Raw genomic sequence first — 13,337 nt, forward strand, 5'->3', positions numbered from 1 at the left:
AGAGCAAGCCCTTGAATCCCCACGTTGGCGAGGCGGCGGGCCAGCAACTGGTGGTCGACCGTGTCAAACGCAGCCGACAGATCTAACAACACCAGTGCTGCCATGCCACCTCGATCCAGATGCCTACGGAAATCATCCGTCAGAGCGACCAGCACCGTCTCCGTCCCGTGGCCCGGGTGAAAGCTGGACTGGAAGTAGAAAGCCCTTCCCTTCCTCCACCCAACTGGTTTCTTCTTCAAACAAAAAAAATTTTCTGCATGATCAGTGGAGCCTCAACACGGGGGGGGGGGTTGGACTTAGCAAGCACAACTGTCATTGTTAAGGTTTTCCTTCTCAAAATCTCAATAATATCAACGCATAGCAGAAAGGAAGCTTTCTGCTTTGGAATCAAAGACTGACTGAGTTATATGGGAGAGAGCTCAAATGCAGAGCAAGGCAAAAGTCTGTATCACTTCAGTTTCTCAGATCATAATATAGTGCTCTGTGGTAAAAGTTCTCAAGGATCAGAGCTGACATTCATTTCACCAGAACTCCCTTAGATGACTTATAAAGTAGCGGTCCCACTTCTGACAGATAGATAAACTTCAGTGACATTTAATTAGCTGTCGTGCAAAACCATTTCTAAACCCATTGCGTCCATCACACCGGAAACGCTGCTGTTGAAATAAAAAAGCATTTGGGCACCCTTATGTAAGGCAAGCCGTGTGTGTGAAGAACCTCCTATATGATGCACGCTGATTTTTACCGTAACAGTAAAACCATGATCATAAATGTTTTCTCTCTAACAAAATGAAGGTCTGTGATCTGCTATCAGCTATATAAAAGGCTTAAACAGAAAACAGGTCTTAAAATCCAATCTGGGGCTACAAACAAGGTGGCAAACGGGTGCAGAATAAGGGTTTCTTAATAAGAATTCCACATAAAGAACTATTTCCAATGGAAAACAGCACAACCATTACTTCATCAGGAACTCCTTGAACCAGAGTGAAACTATATTCATTTACCTTCTCACTATCATCTTACCATAAAGTAGCCACCCCAAACAAATTTGTGGTGCCAGGAAGGAAGGCAGAGTGGGAGACTGCTAAATCCCTGGGATACAATTTGCTAGGAAATTAACCCTGCACAAAACAGTCCTAATTAAACAATGGAAACCAGCCAAGAGCACTGCTGCATCAAGGCACACCCTACTATTCATTACAACAAGGTTTGGACAGGAGATCTTCCTACTGGATTGTGCGGCATGTTAATTAACGTATTCTGGTCAAGCCCAAATTCCATCTATGCATCAGACAAGGCACACCCTACTATTCATTACAACAAGGTTTGGACAGGAGATCTTCCTACTGGATTGTGCGGCATGTTAATTAACGTATTCTGGTCAAGCCCAAATTCCATCTATGCATCAGATGATTATTGCTTAAGAGCTACCTGTTTAAAGAGTTAGTAGAGTTAGGTCAGCTGCAAAGAAAGCGGGTGAAGATGTGGGGACTCTACCCCGACATATTAGTCTACAAGACTGATTAATCCCTCCCCAGCCCAATACCTTCTCATCTTTTGTATTCACATCCACTTTCTTTGATCGGATGGCTTTGGTTACATGTTCAATGTTGTTCTCTCTGCAGTAGTCAAATATGTTCTTATCTTCCTCCCTAAGAAGAAATAAGAAAAAAGTTCTGTATCATTACCGAACTACACATACAAATTATACGAGCATGAGATGCCAGCTTTGCCACAGATTGTTGGATCCCCAAGCATCGAGAATAAATCCACGTTTTAAAGAAAAGCAAAATTTATTTCAAAGCTTTGGAAAGACACTCAAACACGTTCTTTGTTAGAACTGAATACAAACGGTTAGGGCAAGCATGATAAAGGGATTTGAACCAGGTACAGAACCAATGGGTCACTTTCCCGCTGGCGGGTGAAAGGAAACGGTTGCGCGCTCATTCCCTGAGAACCAGGCTATCTCCAGACATAATACAGGTGCAGTTCCCAGGCTCTAAAAGCAACAAGCTGGCAGTTCTCAATAATATCAACGCATAGCAGAAAGGAAGCTTTCTGCTTTGGAATCAAAGACTGACTGAATTACATGGGAGAGAGCTCAAATGCAGAGCAAGGCAAAAGTCTGTATCACTTCAGTTTCTCAGATCATAATATAGTGCTCTGTGGTAAAAGTTCTCAAAGATCAGAGCAGACATTCATTTCACCAGAACTCCCTTAGATGAGTTATAAAGTAGCGGTCCCACTTCTGACAGATAGATAAACTTCAGTGACATTTAATTAGCTGTCGTGCAAAACCATTTCTAAACCCATTGCGTCCATCACACCGGAAACGCTGCTGTTGAAATAAAAAAGCATTTGGGCACCCTTATGTAAGGCAAGCCGTGTGTGTGAAGAACCTCCTATATGATGCACGCTGATTTTTACTGTAACAGTAAAACCATGATCATAAATGTTTTCTCTCTAACAAAATGAAGGTCTGTGATCTGCTATCAGCTATATAAAAGGCTTAAACAGAAAACAGGTCTTAAAATCCAATCTGGGGCTACAAACAAGGTGGCAAACGGGTGCAGAATAAGGGTTTCTTAATAAGAATTCCACATAAAGAACTATTTCCAATGGAAAACAGCACAACCATTACTTCATCAGGAACTCCTTGAACCAGAGTGAAACTATATTCATTTACCTTCTCACTATCATCTTACCATAAAGTAGCCACCCCAAACAAATTTGTGGTGCCAGGAAGGAAGGCAGAGTGGGAGACTGCTAAATCCCTGGGATACAATTTGCTAGGAAATTAACCCTGCACAAAACAGTCCTAATTAAACAATGGAAACCAGCCAAGAGCACTGCTGCATCAAGGCACACCCTACTATTCATTACAACAAGGTTTGGACAGGAGATCTTCCTACTGGATTGTGCGGCATGTTAATTAACGTATTCTGGTCAAGCCCAAATTCCATCTATGCATCAGGTGATTATTGCTTAAGAGCTACCTGTTTAAAGAGTTAGTAGAGTTAGGTCAGCTGCAAAGAAAGCGGGTGAAGATGTGGGGACTCTACCCCGACATATTAGTCTACAAGACTGATTAATCCCTCCCCAGCCCAATACCTTCTCATCTTTTGTATTCACATCCACTTTCTTTGATCGGATGGCTTTGGTTACATGTTCAATGTTGTTCTCTCTGCAGTAGTCAAATATGTTCTTATCTTCCTCCCTAAGAAGAAATAAGAAAAAAGTTCTGTATCATTACCGAACTACACATACAAGTTATACAAGCATGAGATGCCAGCTTTGCCACAGATTCTGTTACTTTGGCATTACTGAGTAAAGCAGATTGCCAGCATATTACATGCAAATAGCACTCTTCTTGTTGGTATACACTCTGCATCAAATATTGCTCACAGTGTTTAGACAAAACCACAAAGAGCTAAATTCTCAGCAACAGGTAAACATGCTAGAATGACAATATTGACAACTTTAAATTCAAAACATTCCAGAAATGAGGTTCCAGATCATCATGAAACTACGATCACAGTTGAAGAACTGAACTTATTTGGAAACAGAACACTGATGCCATTCCATGGTAACAGACTTCAGAGACTAAGTTAAGGCTATGGCAACCGAAACACAAGAAAACTCCATAATTGGTGGATTTCGGGTATCCTAAGAGAAAGGGAAAACCTAAGAGGTCTTTTAAATGCCACACACCCCAGTTCTGAGAAATCAAAAAGTATATTATCTGATACATTTTAATTACCTGTTTTAACTGTCCATTTTACTCAATTTCATATTGGTTTAACTGGACGGTATTTATGTTTTTTACAACATTTTTGTATTTAATCTACTACTGTAACCTGCCTTGGGTACTGACTGTCAGGAGAAAGGCACAGTATCCAAAGGTTCTAAATAAAGGACTGAAACAGTGGTGGAGAATACTGAACTAATGATTGCCGAGTACATTTTCTTTACTCTTTCAACTTTCTACACCTTGAGATTAATTCTTTAAAATTCAGAGGTTGCTTTCTCCTAGCATAGTACTTTTTAAATCAATGAACTGATATTGGGATCTCATGGCAGGAAAAAAATATATATTTGCATGACTTAGTGGTTTCTGTGAACTGGACCTCTATGGAACACATTCCCTATTTTGCATATGTACTTCCCCCTCACCCAACCTCATACATTCCATAGACTCAAGTATTAAAAGCTTTTCCTGGAGTGTGCTAACTCGAGGAGCAAGCAGGCAAATCACATCTTTGAGTACTTGCCCATCTGAAAAACTCTCTAGAAACCGCACATTAGGAACAAACAAGGCTGAATCCTCCTACCAGAAATGTTCATATTTATTTGTTTATTTAATTACATTTATATCCCGCCCTCCCCGCACGTGGGCTCAGGGCGGCTTACAGTACACAGGCGTAAAACAACACCATAGTTACGCAATCAAGGCACACAGTGCAATAAAAAAACAGTTAAAACATTTTTAAAACAGTTAAATACAATGGGCAACTCCCAAGGATCCAGCGCGACTAACACACTCGCTCCCTACTGCACATCCCATTAAGTCAAAAAAGGGGGGGAATGCTATGGCCCCGATGTTCAACGGCCAATCAACCTAGCCCAGCGGTCCTGCTTTGCAGGCCCCAATTGGTGGTGGTGGTGGCGGTGACTCCTATTCGAAAGCCTGGCGGAAGAGCTCCATCTTGCAGGCCCTGCGGAACTGTAACAGGTCCTGCAGGGCCCTGATCTCCTCCGGGAGCTCATTCCACCAGATATGGTGGAATGCAGGGAGATAGCGGGGGGGTTGGGGGGGGGGGGGGAGAGGAAAGGAAAGATTCTGACATGCAGTTGCTTTGACTACAATTGTGAAGCCCAGTAAACTTTCATACCTTGATTCCACAAAGTGTATTAATTGTTCTGCACAGGATTTCTCTTAAATTTCAGAGGGTAGCCATGTTGCTCTGCAGTAGAACAATTAGATTTGTATCTAGTAGGACTTTGGAGGCCCACAAGATTTCCAGGGTATACACCTTTGAGAGCGAATGCCCCCTTTGTCAGATACCACCAAAGAGAGCATTAACTTGAAAGATTATACCCCGAAAACCTTGTTCCACCTGTAAGGTGTTATTGGACTGTAATCTAGCAATTCATTTAAAAGCCACAAGAACCTTGGTCTAGAGTAGGGGTAGGCAAGCCTTCCTTCCCACAGGCATGCCAAACGGCAGTGCAACAGACCAGTGCATACACCAAGGAAGCTCTCTTGCTCTGCCAGGCAAGGCGAGGTGTGGCTGAGTTAGGCTCTGGGATGTTTCTGGGCCTAGACCAGTGACATCATCAACCAGAGCTCCTCAGAACAACAGCATCCCCACCTGAATGGTTGGTGCTGTACTATGCGGGCATGCAGTTATCTTGGCAGACTGAGGCAAGCATGGGAGGGTTGGCTGGATGCATACACTGTGCCTTCCACTCCTCTGAAGACCCAATGCTAACCATGTTCATTCCCTCCCAGACAGAAATCAGGGCAACCAGAGTGGCAACGGAGCCTAGTGCTACTTGAATGTAGCTACAGGCCAGGAGATCACTTACTGCATCTTGCTGCTCTCAAGCCCTTCTGGTTGGCTGCCTTTCTCCACTTGGCACAATTCAGCTTGGCTGCGGGGGGGAGAGGTAGCCTCAGCCCTTACCTAACAAGAAGGAACACTTGGAGGACCCCACATAGCATAGGACAGCCTCCCCCCCCTTTTCCTGGCTAAGTGTTGCATGCCTGAAAGGGAAGCTGGCACAAGGGCTTGTGGTGGGAAATGTTGTCAAGTCGCAGCTGACTTATGGTGACCCGGTGGGGTTTTCAAGGCAAGAGACATTCAGAGGTGGTCTGCCATTGCCTGCCTCCATATCATGACCCTGGTATTCCTTGGTGGCCTCCCATCCAAATACTAGCCAGGACCAACCCTGATGGGAGGAAAGCGATGGCGAACCTAAACAGCATGATAAAAAGTAGAGACATCACCCTGCCAACAAAAGTCCGTATGGTCAAAGCAATGGTATTCCCAGTAGTCATGTATGGCTGCGAGAATTGGACTATAAGGAAGGCCGAGCGCCAAAGAGTAGATTCTTTTGAACTATGGTGCTGGAGAAGACTCTTGAGAGTCCCTTGGACTGCAAGAAGATCAAATCAGTCAATCCTAAAAGAAATCAACCCTGACTGTTCCCTGGAAGGCCAGATAATGAAACTGAAGCTCAAATACTTTGGCCACCAAATGAGAAGGGAGCCCTCACTGGAGAAGACCCTGATGCTGGGAAAGATTGAAGGTCAAAGAAGACGGGGACGGCAAAGGATGAGATGGTTAGACACTGTCATAGATGCAACGAACATGAAGTTGAGCAAACTTCAGAGGACGGCGGAAGACAGGAAGGCCTGGCGTGATCTGGTCCATGGGGTCGCGTAGAGTCGGACTTGACTGTGCAACTGAACAACAAACAACTCTGCTTAGCTTCTGAGATCTGACGGAGATTGGGCTAGTCTTATTCCCATGAAAAAAATAATGGGATCTAATACACACCACTCTTATTTGCTGGCGCACCAACCTCTTCGTAGGTAGATTATGCCCTTTTGTTAGGCACTCTGGCTAGAAAGGTTGCTGTGATGGACTGTCAAGGGTTAATGTCTAACAGAATCTGAGAACGTTTCAGTGACAGGGTGTTCAAATGGAATTCTATGGAGCGAGTAAGTTAATAAATGACTGTTGGGAACTGAGAATTGAAGAATTGATAGTTAAGCACTAACTGTGGACTGGGAAGGAGGTAAAACGAGTGAGAGGATCAGAGAGGATCCTCATTCAAGCTGCAAAATTGCTTCTAGTTAAGAGAAGTAATCCCTGCCCAGTGAAAAGGGAGATAGCTCTTAAAAGAGGAAGTGATCCATGGTCTGTGTATATAGAAGGATTTTGGTAACTTGGTTGTATGTTCCTGCCTTCTAGGCTTTAAGAGCCATTGAAACTCAGAAACCTATGCTTGAGTGTTTAAGCAGAAATGGAAAAGAAAGCCTCTCCCCTCAAAGTTTTAAAAGACCTTTTTGAATAACAGAAACACTTACTTGTAGGCAACAAGTTATCTGGAGTTAGCATGATTACAAAGTTTCCTCAGTTTTATTATTGGTTCACCAAATATATCCTACCCCTGATTCCACCTGGCCTTTTCTCCTCTAAGTTAAATAATAAATTTTGTTTATTTTAAACTTTCAAAGGCATTTTGTGTGCCATTTCAGAAGCTGAATATAAGAAGGTGAAGCTGAGTATAAGATGCTGGGTCAGCATATATATTAAAACAACTGGGTAGGACACCTATAGATAAACTAATAAGAGAATACAGATATAGGGGCTGCTCAGCAAGAAACAAGAAAAAAGGGAAAATCCCGTGCATGAGGGAGGGAAGTGGGCGAGATCACCATAGTTGCTTACATCCCATCTAAAGGTTAGCATTGAAGATGCAGGTAAGCATTCCTCTATTTGGTCCCTGGGGGTCTAACTCATTTAGTAAAACATCAACTCCTTAAAGGCTTACTTAGCTCCTTCACAATACTATTAATTGCAAGTTGTTCCTTTAGTGTTGTTAATTGTGTATAAGTTTGTGGAACAAAGAGGTCATCATTGTATTTGAAATCTATGACGTTTGGCAGCTGCATTTTGAATCACTCATCGCCTGCATCATGCTCCATACGTTTTATGGACAAGGACGCCCATGGAGACTAAAAGGATGGCAAGGCCGAACCGTCAGAGAGCAACTGGCCAGAATGGAGCCCAAAGCGTGCCACTGCTGTTTCCAAGATTTGGCCTTTACACCTCTGTGAACCAATAGTTTAGATGCTCACACAGGAGAGAAAAGAGTATACTGGTGATAATCATTTTGTCCAAGCATGAATAAAGGACACAGAACACATTTTATTCAGAGTCATAGTTTACTCAAATGCTTAAGGAAGTAGTAAATCATTTAATACTAATAATACTAATGCTAATAACAACAATCAAAGCTTGAAAGAATGCTAAATAAGTAACATTTAAGATACCAACCCACTTATAAGTCTGTAAACCAGTGTGAACAGCCAGGGTGGTGTAGTGGTTAAGAATGTTAGGGTGCGGTCAGATGGCGTGCCGGGAGTGGTGTAAAGTGCTCTGGTTCCAACTGGACTAATTTGATCCAGACAAGCACGGTCACACGTACCTCTCCCACCGCGCAGCACATTGCTCCTGGGCATCCACACTAGGCGCACAGCAGCACGTGTCAGCACGTGTCAGCACGTGTCAGCGTTTTAAAATTTTTTTAAATAGTTTGCGCATGCACATAGGCAATCTTTCATATAATTGAGATCCTCGCGCATGCGCAAAACACCGTATCCCGAAAAGCATGCCCTGAAGCGAAGACTTCCCTTTAAACTTTAACACTGAAACTGGCCTCCGTGAGGTCCCGGACTCCTCTAAAGCCTTAAACTAGGCACCGTTTAAACTTTGTTTTTGTTAATTAACGCCGGGGCGAAGCTTCGCCCAAGCGGCATATCGCCAATGATAAAGTAAAATGGCGGACAAAAAGTGGAAGCCTTGGGCTTCCGAGCAGAAGTGGCTCTACACCGGCGGAGGAGCGATCACACATCAGGAAAATGCGGCTACAACCGGAGCACCAGAAAAACACCACTTGGGGACCTGGTAGCAAAATACTCCAGTTCAAAGGGGGGTTTGCAATGGTTGGCAGCGGCTAGGGACGGGAGGCAGATGTTGTGCGTGTGATCGCGCATAAGTAGTCAGTTTCTAACCGGCATGTATACCGGCTTAAATGGCCCGTCTGAACGCATCCTTAGACTAGTATATTTTTGGAAGACCCTGATTCAAATCCTCAGTCATGCCACGGAAGCTCTCTGGGTGACCTTGAGCCAGCCACACTCTCTGAGCCTACATTACAGGATTGTTGTGAGGATAAAATGGATGAAGGGAAAATCATATGAGTTGCTTTGGGTCCCTCCCCACTGGGGAGAAAGGCAGGGTAGAAATGAATTAAATAAGCCTCAGTGGGCAGGGAGGGACTATTCCACTAGCTCCCTAGGCTGGTGCCTAAATAAAGGTTAATAATAGTAGCAGCAATGCAATGTAGCAGAAGCAGAATTTTTTGTTTTTAGTGAAAATGCTGCAGAAAACAGTGACAATGGAGTACAGTACAGAAAATGAAGACACACAACCTCCCTAGCTATGTTCTTTGTTTAGTGCCAACTCATTCACTGTTAAAACCTGGCATACTTAGACAAGTTCCGTAAGAGGTTTAAAAACTTGCTTTAGATAGTTGCGCCTCGCTTGTGATAGGAGAAAATACCACCGTGCCTTTCCAACCACATGCAGACAACATCTTTGCTCAGTGAAGATAAAGACATTTTCTCAAACGATTTCTGCTCCTTTTCGTGCGCTGTATCAGCAGCCCGTGCCATCTAAGGAATCTTGCAGAAAACACAAAGATGAGATTCACGTGCTTTTTTTTTTTAAAAAAAGAAGAGGCGGCACTCTCCCAGTGCTCTCTTCAGCAACTTCAGGAACACTGCACAAAATCTTCCATATCTTACCACCGTTGTGCTGTCTTTGAAACTGAATCACCAACCACAGAGATGGCCGGCCTCCATCACTATCTCTTCTCCCCCTTTTTTTTCCTGAACGGGTCTAATTGTTATGGTAGAGGAAGCTATGAAGAATGTTCTCTTCCCCCAGGAGGGTCCGTGCACTGTAAACAGGTGGCCTTGCCTGTCTGCCTTTTCACTGCGCCGCCGCTGAGCACACTGAAGCGCAATGAAGCAGGAAAAAAAAAAGCGCGGGAGCCGAGACACACTTGCAACAGTTACTGTTTATGTCAAGACCTTCTTACCCCCAAGAGACCCATCTTCACATAATCTATAATTATCTCTTCGTTTAATCGCCCCGTCACTTCTGAGGCTCTCCTGGGCACAGGGAAAAGGAAAAGCTCATTAACTGAACCTTTTCTCCTCTCTCCAGCCACCCATAGCTTTTAATTGCTTGGTGTTGTTATTATCCATCAGTGCAACTGGGATCATTTTCATAAGAAAGGGAGGGTGGGAGGGAGGCAGGCAGGCACGTGTCCCTGCGGTATGCATGGCAGACAAACCTTTGCTTTCTCAATTATTTACACCAGCTGAGGTTCTGCAGGCTGAATAAATCCATAACTCAAGTTTATTCTGATCAGCTGGGTTTCCCAGGGGGCAGAAAACGCTGCCCACTTGCCTGCACACTTCTGCGCTGTCCTCAGAGAGCAGCCGGGAGGTAACAAGACATGTGTCAGCCAATTGCCCATGCGTGACAAAAGTATGCACAAGATTCAAGTTAGCAAGAAAGGATGCACTTGGAAAGCTATATAGCTCAACCCACCCCCCACCTCCCTCAATGTAGTGTGTTCTTCTTCTAAGGCAAGGGAATCTATCCTTGGGTAATACTTTAGCCAATCTGTGTGTGTGTGTGTGTGTGTGTGTGTGTGTAAGTAAATATATACATAAAACACTGAGCTCATCAGAAAGAGAATATGCAAGCGAGGTCCTGATGGTTCACGCAGATGACCAGTTCCATAACATACTACTGTGCTACACCCCCCTCCCCCAATCCTTTGATGGCCAGGGATACAGACACCTTCCCCTGTGGAACAGAACTGTGGCTGGGAGAGCCTGTTGCAGACAGCACTTAAATGACAAATTGCTGATACTGTTAAAAGTGAATTCTCCCCTCTGCTCTATTGTTGCTGGCGCATACACAAGGTGACTGCGTCTGCTCTTACACAGCTGCTGCATGCTGCGTAAGACATCACTGATGCCAACAGGTTCCTTTAAAGGTGGGTGGCTTCCCTGTTCTCTTATGACAAGATGATACTCGGACACTAAAAACAGCTGAAGGATTTCACCTTTCCGCCACAACCTCCACACGGAGCAGAGGTCGGCTCTGTTTTTACTTAAGGGGCAACAGGTCCTTTGGAGTAAGGCTCTGATAAACACTTAAGCGATTATCACACTCCTGTTGCAGGATTGGGGCTAGAAGCCAGACAGCGCAATGGGGAAAGATGCAGCTGCTGCTGTTCCCTTGGGGGGGGGGGGGAGTAGGCGGTACAAGCTCCACCAGTCTATAAATTGTGATACCATTCAAGCTGTTCATTTTGGAGAAGATGAAAGCTTGCTATTCCTAAACAATGAATTTATAGTGGGCAATCAGTATACCCGCTCGTTTAAGACACGACTCTAACTTTCTATTGGATGGTTGCAAGCAGCTCAATTCTTTACAGCACGACATCCGTTGTGAGTGATATATGTAGTACCTACCCTTCATATGCTTTTGCACGCAACAGCAACAGAAAAGAACAGAAGTGCTCTATTCCTGACATAACATCATTTATAGAAAATCTTCACATTTAATTCCACACAGTTAATAATCAGCTACAGCTACAGGGTCAATGTACTCTTTAAGTGCTTATGTTTTTAGGGGAACTTCACAACTGTTGGGAGAAGCCGCTCTTTAAAATTCTGTAGGCCTTTGTGCCTGACCACATGCAGTGACCTCTGGTATTCTCTGCCAAAACAGTTCATTTGTCTCTCAGATCAACTAATCAATTCCAGAGCCATCAATCATTCTAGCTCAGTACTGCTCTGGTCTAGCTCAGAGAGTGGGCCAGATGGCTGACTCTGTTAATGGGATTAATAAAATTCTGATAGATTACATGGCATCAGACTACAAAATATGATGGGAATGATCAAACATGCTGGACAAGATTGGAGGTGGGGGTGGGGAAGAGACAACAACCTATCATTTGTTATTTTAGTCCTCTTTCTACCCGGTTACAAAATTCATCCTTTACTTTTCAACCTGGTCCTCCAGGAAGCTTGTCTTAACTAAAAAAAAAACTGCTTTGAATATGAATATGCTGGGTTTCTTTTAGCTGGTAAATGCATTGTTCAAGTGTCCAAACAAGAGGATCCCAAACTATACGCCGATTCATAATATCTGACAACTCATCAAACAAAAATAGCAGAAGCAACCAGCAACACTGTTTTATTTAAGGGGGGGGGGAGACCCTCTACCATGGTCAGTCTTAATGCTGCATACACTGAAAAAACTGTTATGAAATTGTGATTCAATACACTATAATATCCTGTACTAATTTAAAACAATAAAATAGTCAAGACACCACACACAAGAACAAATTAAAACCAGCAAATCCCACAAGACTAGAAGCATAAGATAGTAAGAATACTAAATACACCACAGCCTAATTAAAACAGGATGTTGTAGTTAAAAATTGCAAGGGCTGGAGAGAACAAAAATGGTTTTATCTTACACCTAAAATAATAGAAACTTGGCATCAGGTTATAAAAAGATAACTCCAAACACAGCCACGCTTGTAGAGTTCATTGTAGTAGTTCAGTCTGGATGTCATCAGAGCATGGATTACTGTGGCCAAATCCTTCTGCTCAAGGAAGGCCCACAGTCAGCAAACCAGCCAATTCTGGTTTAAGATGCTATATAGTAACAATTGATTGGCACAGTAATGAGATAATACGGAGAACAAGAAAAACTGTGAAAAAGTGACGCTTAATATATGTCTTTAAAGAATAATAGAAAAATTAACAAAAATAATATACATAATCACGGTGATATATTGACGGTGATCTCTGGAATGTCTTGCGGTTTCGAAGGAAGATCTTCTTCTGAACAAAGATGTAGGACAAAAAATGTCTCTCAGAGATTCATATCCTCTGGTGACGTCTCACAATTATCAAGGAAGATTTTATATATAGACAACTCACCAATGTTCATAACAGCTGTAATGTGTAGTAGAACCTGCCATGGGCTAAGATGATTGTAATGCAAGACATTCCGGAGATCACTGTCAATATATTTTTCTATGATAATATTTTTGTTCACTTTTCTATGATTCTTTAAAGACATATATTAAGCGTCACTTTTTCACAGTTTTTCTTGTTCTCCGTATTAAGATACTATATGCCACAGAGGAGATATGTACCTCTGTCTTTAGCCCTGCACTGAATCATTCCCAAACTATACCTTACCTACTCCTAAAGGGGGGAGGTGTAATGATATCCACAACAGGAAGACTCTGCAAAGTACAAGTGGCCTTGTTATCAACCTGTAGTACCTCAAATTCTATTTATCAGACCTCATCCAGTCCATTACAGCCATCAGACACCATCTCAAGATGCACGTCTCACCTGCCGAACAACAGAAGCTGTGCTGGTGTCATCCACAGTCAGATGACCAGGGGTCGTTCTGTAGAAAAAGAGCTAGGGGAAC

The 13,337-nt window shown here is 43.3% G+C and overlaps 1 protein-coding gene across 1 annotated transcript in view; it reads right to left on the reverse strand.

The window, feature by feature from the left end:
• ACBD6 (acyl-CoA binding domain containing 6) overlaps positions 1 to 13,337 on the reverse strand; it is a 184,234-nt gene that overhangs the window by 97,292 nt on the left and 73,605 nt on the right. Inside the window, exon 6 of the mRNA XM_015427323.1 lies at positions 3,112 to 3,217. Within this exon, the coding sequence (XP_015282809.1) occupies positions 3,112 to 3,217 (106 nt within the window). The remainder of the gene's footprint in view (positions 1 to 3,111; positions 3,218 to 13,337) is intronic.

This window comes from Gekko japonicus, unplaced genomic scaffold (assembly GCF_001447785.1).
Source record: "Gekko japonicus isolate JY-2015 unplaced genomic scaffold, Gekko_japonicus_V1.1 scaffold1665, whole genome shotgun sequence".
NCBI lineage: Eukaryota > Metazoa > Chordata > Lepidosauria > Squamata > Gekkonidae > Gekko > Gekko japonicus.